This window comes from Manis javanica, chromosome 1 (assembly GCF_040802235.1).
Source record: "Manis javanica isolate MJ-LG chromosome 1, MJ_LKY, whole genome shotgun sequence".
In the NCBI taxonomy this organism is placed as follows: domain Eukaryota; kingdom Metazoa; phylum Chordata; class Mammalia; order Pholidota; family Manidae; genus Manis; species Manis javanica.
The window spans coordinates 117,881,319-117,900,889 of record NC_133156.1 but is presented as its reverse complement, the minus strand read 5'-3'; the positions used below and the strand labels follow the sequence as shown (position 1 = coordinate 117,900,889).

General features: G+C 38.5%; 1 protein-coding gene and 1 pseudogene across 5 annotated transcripts in view; both read right to left on the bottom strand.

Annotated features, from left to right (window-relative positions):
• Positions 1–19,571, bottom strand: part of C6 (complement C6) — a 60,271-nt gene that overhangs the window by 31,543 nt on the left and 9,157 nt on the right. For all 5 annotated transcript variants that reach the window (XM_017671219.3, XM_017671222.3, XM_073236686.1 and 2 more), the window contains 3 exons: positions 16,434–16,575; positions 11,139–11,277; positions 4,363–4,563 (listed from right to left, as the gene is read on the bottom strand). In XM_017671219.3, coding sequence (XP_017526708.3) covers positions 4,363–4,563; positions 11,139–11,277; positions 16,434–16,575 — 482 coding nt within the window. The remainder of the gene's footprint in view (positions 1–4,362; positions 4,564–11,138; positions 11,278–16,433; positions 16,576–19,571) is intronic.
• Positions 4,570–11,130, bottom strand: LOC108403862 (protein kinase C theta type pseudogene; annotated as a pseudogene).

Below are 19,571 nucleotides of genomic sequence, written 5' to 3'. Positions count from 1 at the left end.
GACTTAAAAAAAAAAAGCCAGAATCACATGCCCAATCCCAGATATTGTGAGTTAGTAAATTAAGAGAAGGTCCTGGGGATATGTATTTTGAATTCCTAGTAAATCTGAAGCTAACTTATTTTAAGAATATAACTTGGCAAGTTTGAGAGATACTATATGACCCATAGTTCATTAAAAAATGAGCTAACAATCTATATTTTAAAAGGAATCTATTTTATTCCGTTTTTTAAACATGTCCACCAAAGCTGTACTCTTTATACAGTTTTTTGAAATTATTATTAAATGAATGAGTGAATAAGTAAATAGCTTGAAGTGTAAAGTAGTGAATAGTGGGAAAAATTCAGACAAAGCGATCTCAATTCCCAGCTACAGCATTTACTCACTGTAAGATCATGGAAACTACTTAGCTTTGCAGGTATTTGATAAATGTTTGTTGAGTTACAAATGAATATATGGACTTCTATTTACTCATCTGCAAAATGATGTTAAAAACATCTACTTTGATAACCCCTTACAGTTCTTTTCAGGATAATTAAAATGCTTAGGAACCTGATCTGTAAAGTGCTATAAGGGCTCATATTTTATATAACTGTATGAATGGATGAAAAAATATGGGAGTACTATGGTAAAGACAGGAAAAGCCATAAATGTGCCCTCCAGGTGCTGGTCCTGTTGGTTCCAGAATTGGTACCTATGTCTATTCTTTTCACTTCCTCCCTCTCAGGTTCTGTGATTCAGGTCTCAGTCTCCCCCTTCACCTTTTTGGAAAGAACAAATACTACTTAAGAGTAGTGGCTATAATGAGGAACAGACACTATTTTAAAAAACACTTGTGAATGTTTAAAAATATCTAATAGAAATCTATTATTTAAATAATTTAAGAGTTGGAAAACCTATCCAGGAGTTTTAACTTGAATCAAGGGAAAAAAAAGAACAGATGAGGGAAAGATTAATGGATGAAAATGTATCTTTACATATTGAAAGAGTCCATTGATTCCTGGAAAGATTAAGGGAAAAGGTCTAATACTTAGACATAACCTAAATTCTATGAATAAAAAAACCGTACATTTCCAGACAGAACAAAAGAAAGAAAATCAGCTCTTCATGTGATTTTTTTTTCTTTGCATCAATGGAAATTAAAAGATAGTAGAGTAATATCCACCAACTGTCAAGAGAAGACTATGATTCCTATATCCAAGATTATAGATTATAGAAATCAAGAATCCTATATCCAGCCAAGATATTCTTTGTTTATCTTTATTGCTTAGGGAATAGACAGGTATTTTTAGATATATAAGGATTTAGGGACTATAATTTGGATGTATGCTACCTGAGGAAAATATTAAAAGTATGACAACTAAATGAGACCAAGGGTCTCAAGAAAAGGAAGTTGAGAGGAAAAGAATGGCAATGAGTAAATGGGATACACACAATACACACACACACACACACACACACACACACACACACACAGACACAAATACATAATATAAACTATAACACAAATATAAAATACAGTCTATGAACTTGGAATTTATAAATGTTATGGGAGGAATCTTTTAAGTAGAGAATATAAGAGTCAGAATACAAGCAAACATATATAATATATAAATGAATACAAAATGATCCCTAAGAATAACTTGGAACACAAAGGTTTTGAACTATCTCAGTAAAACTGTTAGGCAGAAAGACAGACTGAGAGGGGTGGAGAGAGAATAAAGCCCACTAAAAGGGACTCAGCGAGTTAACCAGATAAAACCAGAGAGCCAGAGGGGACTCACAGAGTTATTGAGTTAACTAGTTGAAGTTTCAAAGGCCAGGAGTGACTTGGAATGTCCAGATATTCCCCAGATAGAGAAAGTCAATCAAATCAATCAAGGACTTTGCTGCCCTATCCCATGAGGTATAGTAGGGAAATAAGACGAGGGTCATGCCATGGTAAAATCTACTTAGCCTGCTGAAAAGGCTCACCTTATTCTTTAACTTAATGTATACGCTGTTCTTCCTCTTCTTCCAGCCCCTTAGTTAAGTAACTTTCTAACCAGAAGAGGAGACAGAACCTCCAAAGTGTAAATAAACCTATGTGGATAAAGAATGCTGAAATCCAGACCACAGATTTAAACAGATTTTGTTTTACTGAAAGTCAGTTGCCTAAATAACCCTATTCTTGAGACAAAACTTCAAAGTATACATCATGCTTTATGCTGACTCCTACCCAAAAAGCAGTATAAAACCCCAGACCTTAAACCCTTAAGCATGCTCCTCTCTGAGGTTTCCTGCACTCCCTTTTCTTCTGGTGTGTCTCTCTCTCAGTTCTATTCCAGATAAGTAGGGAGGGGCCACTGAAAGCTCTGATTTGGGCCTTTAAGTTCCCATGGCCTGGGTGACCCTGACAGGCCTGCAGCTGCACAATCATGCTCTTTAATAGCCTGCCTGAAAATCTCCTTTCTCTGCCTTTGGGAAGTTCTCAGAACATAATCTCACTCCATCCAGTGCTCTGCAGCTCCCCCAAATCATGGGGTGGTAGGGACTTAGTTCCCAGGCCATACAGATTCAAGTAGACACTGGATGCCAGGTGACCTGGCTTTAGGAGTTGGCAAGGGATTTGCCCAATGCTGAGCAGGAGTTAGAAGAGCTTCCCTTCCTGCCCTTGTCTGCCTTGACTCTGTCCTCTCCTCCCTTGGAGTGTATTCAAGTAAAACTTTCATTCTGCTTTGCTACTGTGTCTCTGCCTTTCAATTCTTTGTTGCAGCAAGGACAAGAACCGGGGAGAATAAACTCAACCTGTAATAAAACAAGGTTTGGGAGGCCTGTAATGATACAGATGGGGAAATGAACAAGCAAATACATTCTCAAGAAGATGGTGAGGATGGCATGTGGGGAATAGTAAAACGTCTTTTAGGGGGATATAAATATTATGTCATGTAATAAAAGAAAAACATAGGTTGAATTATGTTTCTTAACTAGAGAAAGGTAACTACAAGCAGAATTCAAAAGATTGGTAAAACTTCCAAAATGACCAAAAGGACAAGAAGGAGTAAATGAAATGTGACAAAGATGTAAAAGAAAAGAAACTAGAAAGAACAACAAAGTAAAATGAGTGAGAAAAATTAAGATGTAAGAAATACATCAAGTATCTCAGTGTGTACTAATTTTTAAAAAATTTTTATTAAGGTATAATTGATATACACTCTTATGAAGGTTTCATGTGAAAAAACAATGTGGTTACTACATTTACCCATATTATCAAGTCCCCACCCATACCCCAATGCAGTCACTGTCCATCAGTGCAACAAGTTGCCAGAGATCCATTATGTCCCAGTGTGTACTAAATTTAAGTTGGCTGAGTTTCCCTAAGAAAGCCTAAGACTGTAGGATTACATCAATAAAGCAAGTCTGTTACATGTTGTTTATGGGAAATATACCTAAAACAACAAGACAAGTTAAAATAAACAAAACACAACCATAAACACAGCCAATACATATAAAAAGGAATCCTTGTTATACATATTGCTTCCATAATCTTTGAAATGGGATATAACAAAACAAAATCTGTTTAAATCTGTATTAGAAATCCTATTGACTTGATAGAAATACCTTTCCCCTTTTGATGCATGACTGCTGGAATTGGTGTTATTTTCAAGAAAGAATAAAAGGATGAGGAACCCAGATTTAAAAAGACATATGCACCCCTGTGTTTATTGCAGCACTATTTACAATAGCCAAGATATGGAAGCAACCTAAGTGTCCATCAGTAGATGAATGGATTAAGAAGAGGTGGTACATATACACAGTGGAATATTATTCAGCCATAAGAAGAAAACAAATCCTCCCACTTGCAACAACATGGATGGAATTAGAGGGTATTATGCTCAGTGAAATAAACCAGGTGGAGAAAGACAAGTACCAAATGATTTCACTCCTCTGTGGAGTATAACAACAAAGCAGAACTGAAGGAACAAAACAGCAGCAGACTCATAGACTCCAAGAAGGGACTAGTGGTTACCAAAGAAAAGGGGTGGGGGAGGGTGGGGGGGAGGGAGGGAGAAGGGGATTAAAGGGCATTATGATTAGCACACAAAATGTAGGGGGATCACGGGGAAGGCAGTATAGCACAGAGAAGATAAGTAATGTCTCTATAACATCTTACTATGCTGATGGACAGTGACTGCAATGGGGTGGGTCAGGGGGACTTGATGATATGGGTGAATGTATTAACCACAATGTTGCTCATGTGAAACCTTCATAAGATTATATATCAATAATACCTTAATTTAAAAAATCTGGTTGAAACAAGGCACCCATGGGCTGAAAAGTCAAAAAACAAAAAAAAAGAAAAAGATTGAGAACCATTTTCATTACCTTTTTGTGGGAGGCTTGAATAGCTTGTTTGAAGGCAGAATTATGGGAGTTGCTTTGACTTTTCTTTGAGGAATAAAAAATTGGTACGTGGAAGGTGCTCTGTTGTTCCCCCCAATGTGAGGTTTGTTGATTTTCATTCTTTTCAAGAGGAATTAAATCCTTGTAGAAATCTGTTTCAAAATCATCTTCTTCAGTTTGTACCTGGAGAAAAATCCACATGAAATAAGACAGAAGTGAGGAAATATTGGGAATACTTGTGAAAATATAATGCAATGATCATTCATTCATTTACACATTCAATAACTATTTGTTGAAGACTCATTATGCTGGAGGTCAAGGAATAGTGTTAGTCCTGCACTCAGAGAGTTAGTAGCTCAGATGGGGAGAAAGACAATCACAGACACTTAAGTCAATGTGGGAAGTATTGTGGGGCCAATGAAGTTGGCACACATAACTATAAAACCCAGGAAAGACTCCAGCAAGAAAATGACTCTTAAGCTGAGACTTAATGGGATGATACTCAATGAGGGCTGTTTTTGGTTTACTTATGAATCTGACACCATCTGCAATCTAATTGATGGTATCATTCAGAAAATCAAGCCTAGAAATGTGCAGGGGTTGAAGGAAGAATGGGGTGGTGGGATCCTGTCTTTTCGGCTTTGGTTCCATTCCCACCCACTTAGCTCATTCAGATGTTGGCTATCAGCCCTCTACTGGTCTGGCCTGGCCTGGGAGACAGAGGACAGATAATCGATTGGTTCTGCCTGGTGGGGGATTACAGTTTCACTGGGTCTGGGAAGGAAAGAAAAAAAAAAACCCAGTGGGACTTGAACATCAGTGTAAATTAAATCCCTGTTATGATTATGCTGGTAAGAATGGAACAATGGGTACATTTTTTTCCAGGTTATGTTTATTGTGAAGAATCCCCATAAAAACCTATTCAGGGCTCCCCTCGACCAGTGTTTCTTTTCTTTTCCAAGTTGAAAAGGAACCAAGGAGTGTCCTTTGAACAAGTTCACAGAAGGCAAATTCCTTTGTGTGTCTGGGGAGGCGAATCAGGATATGAGCCTCTCCATCTCTGGGTTAATGAAGGAAAAGTTTCTGAACATGTTTTGGTCCATACTGTTGATCAGTGCTCTGTCAGCCAGTAACAGGCGGGGTTTCTCATTTGAGATTTCTTTGTCGAAATTGCTGCAGTCATACGGTGATTTCACTTTGGGCTGGAAGGGTGGCTCAGTCTCCTTCCTTTCCAGCTCTTCCCAGTTGATCTCCTGAAACATAGGGTGCTGGTGGGCGTCTCCCCTCACGCTCAGCCTCTTCTCTGGTTTTCTCACGAAGAGCTTTACTAAAAGATCCTTAGCCCCCTTTTCAAGCCATCGTGGGGTAAGAGGGGTTGTCCATAAGGATGGAGTGGAGGAGCTCTTCCTCATCTTGCCCACGGAATGGTGACTGGCCTACTAGCATTTCGTAGAGGAGGACGCCAAAGGACCACCAGTCGACAGAGTGGTTGTATTTCTGACCCAGCAAGATCTCCAGGGTGATGTAGTCAGAGGTCCCGCTCAGAAAGTATTTGTCTTGGCGTCTCCGAGCATGTTCTCCTTGCACATTCCAAAGTCTGCTATTTTGATATGTCCATCTTTGTCTAACAGAATATTATCTAGCTTTAGGTCCCTGTAGACAATTCCTTTGGCATGGAGGAACTGCAGACCAAGAATGATTTCAGCAGCATAAACTTTACTCTGGAGAGATCAAATTTGTGGCAGACTTGGATGTGGTACATTAAGTCTCCTCCTTTGAGACACTACATCACAAAGAAGAGGTTTTCCTTGGTCTGGAATGTACAGAGCATGTGCGTCAAGAACGGATGCTCCCAGGTCAAGGAGAGAACCCTCTTCTTCACCATGGTGCACTCAACCATTGTCATCCATTAAAACGACGTCTTTCTTTAAGGCCTTTATTGCAAAAAATTGATTGGTTTTCTTGAACTTTGCTAGGAAGACCTTGCCAAAACTTCCTTTTTCCAACATTTTGTGCAAGATAAAAATCCTCAATTTTTAATTTCATATGTAGAGATGGTTTTTCTACATTCAGTTCAGGTTCTGGACGATGGCACACTTTCTCTGTCTCATCCAAGGGAGACTCCCAGGAAATTCCCTGAGGGTCTCTTTTCCCCGGTACTGGTATATATGGCAGCTTTGCTTCACCCTTCATGGAATATGGGAGGCCAATTTCCACTGGGCCTTCCCTGAAGATGTGTTCAGTATCTCTTAAGCAGTGAGCCTGTTGAATGCTCTCCATCATTGCCAGTGCTTCAGTCATTAGCTTCTCGTTTATGCCACAACGGTTGGCCACCTTTCTGTGGCATTTTTGATGGACGTTCATGCCACATGCCTCACACTTGAGGCCTTGCTTGGCCAGCCCCACGGCAGGGTCCCGCATTGCTTGCAGAAGGTTGGGCTTTTATAATTATAGACTTTGAATCTGTGTGGCATGTCAATTTTGAACCTCTCCTGTGGAACATGATTTCTCAGCTATTGATAGCTGATTCTGTGCACTTAGCTATAACTTTATCAATACACTTATTGTGAATTGCCTCATTACATTGTCGACACTGGTAGCCCTGCTTGTTCAGACTCCAGACAAACTCATGGCAGACAGAGCAAAACGTGGGCTGTGAGAAAAAGGTGGTGGTGAGCTCATGGCACTTGACGTGGTGGACCTCGGCCTGTTTGATGGCTCCTTGGTGGTGATGCAAAGCAGAGGCCCTCTGTCTCAAATTCACTCATGTCCTTTGTGTCCCTCATTTCTAGAAAGTACCTTGCATTTATTAGCATTCGACCTTGAGGTTTCAGCTCTAACCATATGTCTGTCTTCCCATTGTTCTTCCTACATCTCTGAGCCAGGGAGTAGAGCTCCACTGCAGTTTTGGAAATCAGGTCCACATTCTTGCCCTTCATGGTGACCTGCATTACTCTATGATGTGTGTGTCAAAATGCTGTCCCAGGGCGGTTACATGGTTGGCCCATTCTCTGACTCCACATGTTCTTTGCCCAGCACAGCGCAGTGAGGGTTAACGGCCTCTCCCTGACACAGCCGGCAGTACCCACAAAGTTGGACAAACCAGTTCGAAGAAATGGCAACACAGCTGTTCCCCTGATGAACTGTCAGTATGTCCATCCAATCGTCTGAGCTTTTGCTCTCCTCCATGCAATGTGTCGTTGTATCCAGAGGAAAAAGGCGGTTTGCTAACTTTGACGGCTGTGTTGAATATTTTCTTTATCAATTCCACTGGTTTGAGGTGCCCAGAGCAGTCAGACTCTTGCAGGTGGGCAGTGGGTCCAGGCAGAGTTGGAAATGCTGGAGGTGACACTGCGGAGCGCTGGGTCTGGGTGCTGGCAGGGAGGCTCCTGCCAGGGGGTGCTCATCACTCACCGCCTGCTGCCTGAGCTGGCTACCCAGACGCCCGCCACACCGGCACCGCCTCCACCTGGGTTGGTACATTTTTTTAAGAAGTTGCAAAATAAATTGGCTGAAGAGTATTTAATACTTGTCTACTTTGCAGTGGAAAAATCCCTTCTTGGTTTAAAATATTTGATATTAAAATGCACTGTGAGGCAACCACGCATCATAACTAAACAGCTTACACAGTTAGTGAGGAAAGACAAAATAACCTAGCTTCGAAAAAGTCTTGATCAACGGTAAACTACTGTCAAAAAATCAGTGTTATTTTCAGATGCTACAGTGCGTATTAACATTTAAAATGGCCACAAAGGAAGGTCTTCAGTTAACAATAAAGCAATACAATCCTACTTAAATGTAGTTGCTGACATTTCTTTACCATTTTTCCAAAAAATGCACCTACCAATACTTTGTTTTATGAATTACTCTTGCACAAGAAAAGGTGTGTCAGCCTAAAGACAAAGATATTAGCAGATAACAAAGGGGGCTGAGTATCCTGGGCAGGAGCTCAGGTAAATCTGACCAGGTATATATTAGCTTGATGGGAGGGCTGGTTTATAGCTGAGCAGTAATGAAACACTGAACTGGGAAACTGGAGGGAGGCCTTGTATGCCCTGCTAAAGTATTTGACTTGAATTCTAAAGGCAAAATTTTGCATGTACTAAGTACTTTAAAAATATTAATTGAATGAATGAAAAATTGGGAGTGTTAGCCTCACATTTGTGTTTTGCTAAGATCATGCTAACTATCGTTAACTAAAAAGGAGGCCAGGAGAGCAGTTTAAAAAACTGTTGCAATAAGCCAAGTGAGATGGGATAATGGTCGGCTCTAGGGGAGTGGTGGTTGCGTACAGAGAAACTGGTGGATTTGAAAGATAACTAGGAGGTAAGTAAATCTAGGACACACAGAGAGAAATAGAGATGGAGAGATGGAGCATGAGAATGCTGTTCCATGAAAGCAAATACAGAAAGTTAAGCAACTCCTGAAAGGAGCCAGATGAGTTCTTTTAGTGCTGTATAAGGAACAGCTCTGATAAAGTTTGTTTTCCTGGATTTTCCCAGGAAGACATGTCAAGCAAACTTCGGGGAAAGGTTTAATTCCTCTCTTACATATTATTGTGAAGTTCTCCCTGAACCTGTCTTGACTACCTGTGGATCTTGTGGGCTGATAACTCCTTGGGGCTAAGATCATGCTAACACTTTCACTTTTGTGTTTGAAGAAAGGAGGTGGGTTTGCAGGGCAAGATAGCAGAGAGCTAATGGAGGCTGGGGGAACGGAGGTCACATCTTCTTGCCACAGCCGACTTCAAGCTACCTACATGACACCCCTGAGGTTGAACTTGGGAAGAGATGCACAGTAATATATTATTATACAGTTTTTTCCTGATACAGATACAGTAGAGGTAAGTAACCTGAAGAGCATAGATAATGGTAAAATGCAGCAAAGTGAGAAGTGATACATTTTGAGTAATTATCACCTGCACTTTTAATATTTTTATTTAATTGTAAGATTATATACTTAATACTTAATAATGACTGTATTTAAGATAATCAGCTTTAAATTCCCCAAAATGTAATAATTGGCTCCCAGCCAGAAGAGCTGGCTCTAGCACACCATTGGTGAACCTCTCAGGTGACTCCTTTTAGATGATAGTTTATGAAAGGAATTCAGACCCGGCACACATTGCACAGTTGTTAATATTTTTCTCTATAGTACTTTCAAGGTCTCATCTAGTGCAGGCAGCCCAGGACTAGGAGCCAGAAGCCAGGAGCCAGGAATTGTAATTCTGCTGTACCATTTACTTGCTACACAACTCTGAGTAAGTTATCTAATTTTGATGAGCCTAAATCTCCTATGAGTAAGATGGATATAAACATTTTCTCTCTCTCTGAGAAGGTTGTTATGGAAATTAAGTAAAGTCATATATGCAAGTACTATGAAAATTGTGAAGTATGTAAGTGTAAGGTATTATCTAGGCCCAAATTTTATCTAATCTCATTTGCTGAGTTTAACATTTGTTACTTGTAAATCTGCATGAAATAGATACTTGCTGAGTATACAGGCAGTTATTCTTTTTGGAGAGTAGTATATTTTGAAAATAAGCTTACAGTTGGGTCTTTTAAGAGCTAGAAAGCACCCTCTAACATAACAATATTGTATGTAAATGTTTGGGTTTTAGCTCTTGGCTACAAACTCAGCTCAATACATCTTAAGAGTAGTGCCATTTTTGATGTTACTATTTCTTTGGAAAAATCTCTCTTCTGAGTTCCTATTTTGCATACCAACAAGACCTTTCCACCTCCCTAGTTGGTGGTGGACCCTCTGCTCTTATCATCTTTACCTGGTCTGGGGTCAGTTGTTACTCTTGCGGATTTTACCTGCAGGCAGAGATGGGACTTCTCAAGGTTAAGTCTCCCAAAAGGTATTTGAATTGGTCATTTGAACCCCTGGGACATTCCTCACACCTGTTTAGATATACTGGATGGTTTTAAATTGAGTCTATCAAATTGGAAAATGCCTGTGTTTATATGTACATAAAAGATTTTTAAAGAAAGAATTGAATGACTTTTGCTGAACTATCCCACAAAGTAGTCTCAGAAATCATCAGATCTTTGAAATTTGTTGAGCATGGCAAATTTTTATACATGGATATCACTATTGAAATTCTGTCTTTCCTGTTTCTTTTATCTTAATTGTAAAGAACTAGATTGTTTGCTTTTAGTTCCACATGTATGGGGCACTTATCATATTAAAGGCACTGGGTGGATTCTGGGAGTATGCCCTTTGCTGCTGTTACCACTCAGGAAAACAAGCAGAAAACCGAATCAGCTAATAAAATGGGAAGGAAGGTGAGCAGAACTACCCTCTTTATACTTAGATTTATTCTGATTGTTTTGGAAGCCAGACATTTTTTCCTGTCTAAATTATGTGGATACCTGAGAGAACTAGCTAGGGTAGGAAAAATTTCTGAATAAATCGAGCCATTTAACTGTGTGGGAGGTGTTACAGCAGTATGTTCACTGGAGAAAGCATGGATTCCAGAATTTGGGAAACCTGGGCTTGAATCTCTTATCCATTACTTACTATCTGTTTGAACTTGGGGCAAATTAGTTACCTTGGTTTTTTCATCTATAAAGTGATGATAGTAACACTGACATCATTGGACTAAGAAGGATTAAACACCAACATATAACAGGAGATTAAAAATGTTCCTTACCTTCTTTATTCTGTTCCTTTATTCATCACTAATTTTTTGTTGGGAATTTAGCTTATGATCACCATTGACAGTGGAGTGCCACCATGATAGAACGTCATACCTCAAAGCTGACATTTTCCAGATTGGCCGGAACACGGTATGGATTACTTGCTTTACTGCTTTTGACAGTTTTACATATTCCTCCAGTGAAAGAGTTATCGAGGACTTCTCCTCTGGGCTCTCCTGCCAGAAAATGAAACCTAGAAACAAAGTAGTTTTCAAGAATTCAATTGATGTAGAGCAATCTTTAAAATTTACTGTACTTATATGAAAGAAATTCCTCTCTGAGACGTTTTTGACTCATGATAAATTACTTGAAGGGAAGCCCATTTTTTTCTAATCTATGGTGAGGCATCCAGAAAGGGCTGGAAGCCAGAACTCAACCCCTGTCTCTGTTAGGTTCTCCCTATTCCACTCACGCATTGTTCTGGGCTTTCAACATGAAATAACATTTGGATTTATATTTATTTCATGACTTACAAAACCAGCACAAAATTTGGAAGCAGATTATGAAATAAATTAGTACATAATTAATGCCATTCTTGGCCTACTTTCTTCAGTATGATACAGTAAAAGAATTCTTATAGAGAGCTAATATTGAATAGTAATAGCAATATTTTAATAGAATTATAATAATACTGTTTTTATTAACAAAAAATTTTTAAATTTAATAATGTTTACATACTATTTACTATAAATCAAGACTAATCTATATTTAGGGTTAATGTTATATTTATTTAACATTAATGGTAACCATGTGACATAGATATAATTATTGTACTTATTTTACACATGAAGAAATTGAAGAGATAGAGATTAATTAGCTTAGTACAACTCAAGTATTTAAGAAATTGTTTTGTGGTAGATGAACAAAATTCTCCAAGATGCTAATAGTTTTCCAAATTCTTACAGATATTTTTATGTAGTCTGTGAAAAAAAGAATATGTATTCTGTGTCAAAAAGTTTAGTAATACTGGGTTACATATGATGAGATAAAAGAAAATGTCAATATAATGGCCTCTGCCCCCATTTCCTAATAACAAAGCTCCTAAAACCCTTGGAATTTCCTAAGTGATAGAGTACTAAGACATCTTTTGTTCTTATATTGTCTGTGACCCTGGCTGACATAGGGCTCCATAATGCTTTGGAATTTCCGGTGATATCAGTATCTTTTGTTCTAAAGAGGTGATACTTGGTGGGCTCCTGGATAGGAGCTGGTCATCAGAAAAACCAAGGTTTGATTAGGAGCTGGGAATTTCCAACCTCATCCTCCATTCTGCAGAGAGGGAGAAGAGCTGGAAATGGAGCTAATGATTAATCATGCCTACATGATGAGGCCCCCATACAAATCCCAAAAGCATGGGGTTAGAAGAGCTTCTGGGTTGTTAAACACATGGAAGTACAGGGAGAATGGCATGTCCTGGAGAGGGCATGGAAGCTTGGTACCCTTCTCATACATCTTGCCCTACTCCTCTCTCCCAACTGAAAGTTCATCTTTATCCTTTATCAGATACTTTTATAGTAAACTGGTAAATAGCGTTAAAAACAAAGAAACAACAGGACCAAAATGGAGTCACTTATGCTAAGCTCCACATTAGGAAATGCAACACTTAATACCCAACCTAATTGTACTTTCATCCTTTCCCAGGAATGTGACCTTCAACCAGTCAATCTGGAATGATATAGTTAGCACCAGTGAAGTAATCTGCCTGATAGACCCATGCCTTTCTTCAAAAGAAGGTGACTTTGCCTGAAATGATCTACTTTTTGCTAGAAACTTCCTTGCCCTACCTCCTTTTGCCTATAAAAGTCTTCCATTTTGTGTAGCTCTTCTCAGCTCCTTTCTATCTGCTAGATGGGTGCTGCCCTGATTCATAAATCATTGAATCAAGCCAATTAAATTTGCAGATTTACTCAGCTGAATTTTGTTTTTTAGCAACCATAAATAAATTGTTTTATAAGGTTCTGTAAGCTCCTCTAACAAATTAATTGACTCTGTGGAGGGGTCCTTGGAAGGTCCTATTGTCAGAAGCATGGGAGACAACCTGGCTTGCTATTGGCATCTGAAGTGGGGAGGAGTGGGGGACAGTCTTGTGGGACTGAGACCTTAACTTGTGGGATCTGACTCTGTTTCCAGGTAAATAGTGCCAGAATTGAGTTAAATTGTAAAATACCTAAATAGTGTCATAGACAATTGCTTGGTGGGGGAAAAACCCCAAATATCTATTATCAGAAGTATAATGAGTGTGGTGATGGTGTGAAAGTCAAAGACACGGGAGGAGAACTGGTATGTGAATTATATCTCATAAAGCTGTTAAGAAAAAAGAATGATTCATCTGGGCTCTCTAAGATGCCTCTCATACTGGAATAGCTGCAAACACAATCTGAAGTTTGTTCTCATCCATATTTTGAACTGTATCGGTGGTGGTTGAGGAAAGAAATGTGAGAAGTTGGTCTAGGAAGAGCTTTCCAATCTACGTTAGTTAGCACGACAAACACAGGTGTTTAAGACTCATTCCCTTTTCTTAATTAAGAGAGATCAGTGAGGAAAAAAAAACTGTTGACCTTGTATGATCTATTTAAGAGTTTGGCACAAATAAGAAGGAGCTTGAGAAATATGGCTCCCAGTTCATGAGGTATCAATGAAAGTAGCAGCAGCTTGCAGAGAGCCTGAAGGTAGGATTCTTATGGGGGTGGCTCATCAAGGCATGCCTGAGGAATCCTTTAGGAGTTCAGTCAGCTATGCAGCCAGTTTCAGCTCTATTCATTCTCATTCTCCTCTCCTCTGTTGTACTTAAGTTGAGTTAAAATACATTTTGGTGTTTCAAATACATCATGGTCCTTAATATTTTAAGTTTCTAAAATTCTTTTATTTAATTTAACTTTATCTATCATATTTTGTAACTTTTAAAATTTAATTAAAAATCACATATATGTATATAGATTAAAAATGCATTAGCATGCATGTATATATACATGTGTGTGTGTGCACATGTGTGTGTGTGTGTGTGTGTGTGTGTGTGTGTGTGTGTGTGTGTGTGTGCGCGCATTTATACTTTGGCCCAACCTGAGAAAAAACAAACAGCATGCTGTTATTGCCTGATTGTGCTTCAGGTTTAAGACCTGGTGACTGATGTTGGCAACTTAGGAATGTTGGTTTGTCTTATTAAATTTTTTCTTGGAGAGATGCCACTTAAAAACAAGTAGAGCCACCCAGGAAGCCACCTTTTTGGGGTAGAACTGTGTCAGAGAGGGGGCAGAAATTCTAAGGTCAGTAGATGAGAAAGGGATTCCAGTAAGCAGCTCTCAGAACTCTCAATTCAATCCCTGGGGAGGCAAGGAGAGGACTGGCTGTCCCCAAGCCAGCAGGTTTTGCTCATTTCTGAGAATCCTTGGGACAACAGCTCTGTTTGGAGGAAGGCCACACAGTCCTTCTGCCAAAGTACACATAGCATGTGGTCCTTCCCATCTGTAACTCTAGATTCTGGAACAACTGAGCAAAAGGCGAATTTGCAATGTGACCCTCATTAATCAAGAACATTAGAAAATGTGATAATCAGTTGGAGTTTTTGGCTGAGGTTTTCTTCCAGGGAAAGGCAAAGAAGAAAATCATTTCTGCACATTGATAAGAAGGTGCTATTGAAATTCTCTCAGTGAAATAATTTCTAATTAGGAATCTTAGGACTGAATCTCAAGTCAGTTTGTGATCATTCAACATATAGATGAGAAAACTATAGCCTAGAGATGTTCAATGACTTGGGTATGATGTAGTGATGTAATGCAGAACTAGTCTAGAACCCGGCTCCCCTGATGTCCTGACTAATGATTATTTCGTTTTGCTCAAGACTGTCTGCTGTTCTTGAGTTTGGTTCGATAGCATCTGGTTTTCATTCTAATCAAATAAAATTGTATTTGCAACTGTTGCTCTTTTGCCTTTGGTGCTTCAAGGTTTCATATTATGCAAGTCTGGAAGCCTAAGTGAAGACTTAAAAGTAAGTCCAAGACAAAGCAATAAAAGCCAATAGCGCACTGTTTGCTATCTGGCCAAAAAATGAAGGGAGAATTTTTACCATGGGAAAAGGAAATACAAGAAATTATTTTTACTGATTTTTCTTATGCTTCCAACTAAGGTTAGTTCTTCTGTTTTAATTGACTTCTCTTATTTTTCCTGAAGTTTTCTAAGACATTTGCTCAGTCCAGTGAATTTCAAATCCCTTGACAAACCCCAGTGTCCTCATCACCTAAAATAGGAACATTAGCATGTCTGGACACTATTCAAAGATGGGGAGAAGGGTTGCATGGTCCACCAAGGTTTCTTCCAGTACATTCCCATTTATAAGGTGGATACTGTCCTGAATCAGAACAAAATGGTGGAAATAACCCATGTTTTGAAGTCTGAATTTGAATCCCGGTTCCACCATTTATTAGTTGGTAGACTTAGACAGGTTATTGAACCTCTCTGAGGCTCAGTTCACCAGTTTTTAAGTTGAGCAAGAGGCCAGATGGTAATACAGTTCTGACCTTCTGCCTTTAAACTGTACCGACTGATCCATGCATGACATAGTACATGTGAGAGGAAGTTTTGGACACCTTAATCATGTTCACATCACTTCTTACTCCTTACTTTTTTGCTCCATTGCTTTTTATCACCCTCTTTTTCTGTTTGCCCAACTCCTTTCCATCTAGCTTTGTGTCCCATTATTGACTCAGGGCTTGCCACTCAAACTTGAACACTAGTTTTGCTTCTTTAGTGTTTTAACTTTCAGTACACTCACAGTTGTACTTTTCTGATACTCTCTCCATTGTCAGTAGGAGTTTTTGACTGAGGTTTTCTTCCAGGAAAAGGAAAACAAGGAAGCTATTCCTGCTTATTGATAAGAAGATAATGTTGAAGCACTGTCACTGAAATCAACTCTAATCAGAAAATCTTAAGACAGAGCTGCAAATCAGCTTGTAGTCATCCAACATACATAAGAAACTGCATTTCTGATTGGTTACTCACCAATTCAAGACCTAGCCCCAGGAATCCACCCTGGCACCTCCCCACTTGGCTGACCTTCCACTAGTTTGCCCTGATCCACCCCAGAGCTGTCAAATGGATATATGAGAATTAAAACCAATGTTTACGAAGGACCCATAATACTGCCTCGTATGAATGAAATGTGAACATGCTAAGTTCTTTTATTCTCTAGGAGTGAGGATCATGGCCACATGCTGCCTGAGGACAGTAGCCAAGTGTCATAGGCAGGGCACATGGGGGTAGTAAGAGGTTAATGAGGAAGGTGGATGATTGGGTGTCTCATGGCTTCATTGCTGCTTCCATTAGTCTGAGATACAATAAAAATATGTTACATACCCAGTACCCATCAACTGTACACTAGGGATGGGAATATGCTTCCTTGGACACACTGCTTTTGTTCTCCCACAGTTCCTTTCATCTGAGTTGTCTCCACAGTCATTTTCTCCATTGCACTCTAACTTGCTGGCAATGCAGCGCCCTAGTCAGAAAAGCAAACATTAACAACAAACGATCATTTAAGAAAGTCCTGATTGATTTGAAACATGAGTGCTTTAAATTTCAAAAGAAAATTGAGGGGAAGTTTTCATTATTTTCGGTAAAGGTTTAGGAAATACGGAAATGGAATAATAAATTGATATTTTTCCTTATATTTTTAGATTACCCCATAGAATCATTTAGTTGCCATTTGGGCTGATTGTATTAAAAAAAGAGAAGTAATTCTAGAACCCCATTCCCATGATAGTGAACTTGCTGCAGAATCCATGTTCTGTAGGAGAAAATGAACACTGGATTCAGAATATTGTTTTGATCTAAGATAGCAGACTCAAGGCCACTGTTTTTATCCAAAAACTGTAATTTCACACACACACACACATATAAAGATGCACATTCATGGGTACACTTGATTATATCATTGAATCTCTAAAATTTTGAGTGAAATGTTGAGTGAAAGAAGCCAGGCATGTAAAAGTCACATCATATGATTCCATTATCTGATGTTCAAGAACAATAAGGGATTTAACTATAAAGAGGAAATAAGGAACTTACTTGTGTTTTGGGTTTATGGAAATTTTTTCTGTCTCACTTGGGAGCTGTTTACAGGGTATAGACATTTGTCAAAATTAAACTGCATACTTCTTATCTGTATATTCTACTGTATAAAATTATTTTACTATACACAATCACTAGATTTTTATTATATATATTTGCTATTTGTAAATTGTTTTACTACATATAATTTACTATATCTGATTACTTTTTTGATAAGTCAAATGCCTAGGTACTACAGTATTATGTAGCAGGTTAAGTGAATAAATTTAGAAAATAGTACAAATTCCATGTACTCAGACAATTCGCTTCCTTTTCAAACTTGCTGAATTTCATAAGTATCCTTGGAATCAGTGTGTGCCTATAAATTACAGAAACTGAGATGCTTTAGGTACAATGTCAGCTCCTCTCCTGTCCCTCAGCCTCTTTCCTGTAATCAGAGATGCTGGCATCTGTACCATTATGTACAGGTCTCACTCACTGTGATTAAATGTTTAACTCAAGTTATCTGGTTAACTATTTTAAGTCATGATCAGCATCTTGCTACAGCTATATTTGACTATGTTGACTGACTGAAATGCCTAGGGATATTAGATATTCTGTTGAATTAAATTTTTTTAACAGATTTCCCCATAAGCACTTAGTTCCACCTTTCTGATTCTTCACTTAATCTTTACTAAGAAGGTAGAATGTAATGAAAGTAATTAAGTTCTCCAAAATCTTGCATTGTATACGAATACTATTATGAAGATTTATAGTTACAAGTACCATAATCACACAGGACTGAAAATGTAGAGGGAACGTCAATCCCAAGATATAACCTGAAAGGGGCTCTGTTTTTAAAAAGAGCACATCTCTAGATTTTTCTTCATTTGCTTTTTTCAGGGCAGAACAGAATGGGTAATTTAGTTTGAAAGAGATGGTTTTCTAAAGAAAAGAGTAAATATTACATTTTAAAAATGTTTTGAATCTGGCACCTACAAATATGAGCAAAAGCTAATTTTTTAATATGGTTACATTAAAAAAAACATTTTTTCAGATAGAAGAAGGGATATGCATATAGGGTACAATTGTCATTAGCCTAGCTTTGTGAGCAGTGTTCCAAATAGGTTGGAAAATAAGAAATATTACCCATTTGGTGCTTCTACAGATACTGGAGATGACCTATTAGCCAGGGTAGATAACAAAGTAAGAGGACATCTCTTGAGTGATGTTTAGGAATGGGTGGTAGGAGTGTTATAGGTATGATGGGACACAGCTGAGAATTGGTTCCAGGCTATGGAAACCCAATAGGAAGCACAAGGGGAGAGATTTTGTAAGCCATAACTATATTCTCTATGAAGGAGGAATGGGGAAGGTGAAAGGCAGTTTGGGTAGTGCAAGATCTTCAGAAGTCAGTATGCATCAGCTAGCATATGCACATATATATTTATACCTGGAGCTACATAATCATTTAGAAATTGTACATGGTTTTCCTATACTTGAGCTGATTTGCGTTATAGCAATGGCATGTTATTTTTATAATCAACTGAATACTCTCTAGTCTTTATGCTTAAAATTAGGACTTTAAGAAAGGAGTTGGCATAGTGCATGGGGATTAGCCTCAGGGGTCATTCTCAAAGATCCATGTACATGTTAATGTAATATATTGATCTTACATTAATAAGAGGATTGGGAACGTTAATTATGTGGGAGAAAAGTGAACAGAGAAACTCTCTTTAGGATAGACAGTTCTTTGTTAATTGAGAGCCAAACACCTTCCTGAGTCAGACAAGTTCATATTCTTAGAGAATGGCATTAATGGATGTTTTTAGGGTGCACAGTAGTATATCATCTTCAGTGGCATATTTAACAACCCAATAGGCCACAGCACACATGTGCCAGGGTAATTAACCAGTTAGTGGCTCTATCCTGGGAAGGTCTGGACAGCAGAAAAGGTGTCACTAAGAGAGGTCAGGGTAGTAGCTGCTTTCCAATCACTGCAGATGCATTTCAATAGTTTTTTTTTTTGTTACTTGTTGTGAACATATTGTTGAACTCAAGAAGAGTCTGTGCTTATGGACTTTCCTAACTTTCCTGAATTCGCTAATTACGATTTGGTGACTCATGCATATATCTAAAGCCGGCTCAAACTTGTGAGTACTTTTGGCCTAAACAAAGCTCTTTTGCAATGAATGTCGCAGATTTAATGTATCTTGAATAAAGAAGTTCTTTCTGGTAGTTTGGTCTAAAAAATGCATCCTTCAAGCTTCAAATAGTTGCACCTGAGTTCTAAATATCAATCTTAATATCATGAATGTAATGCTTAGGTCTGTATTGCCTTAAGTTATTGCCATCAAGATTTTTCTCATAGTCCCTTTTTTGTCAACTTGTGAAATGACCTTATTCATATAGGTGTGATATATATCACCCTATCCATGTCCCACC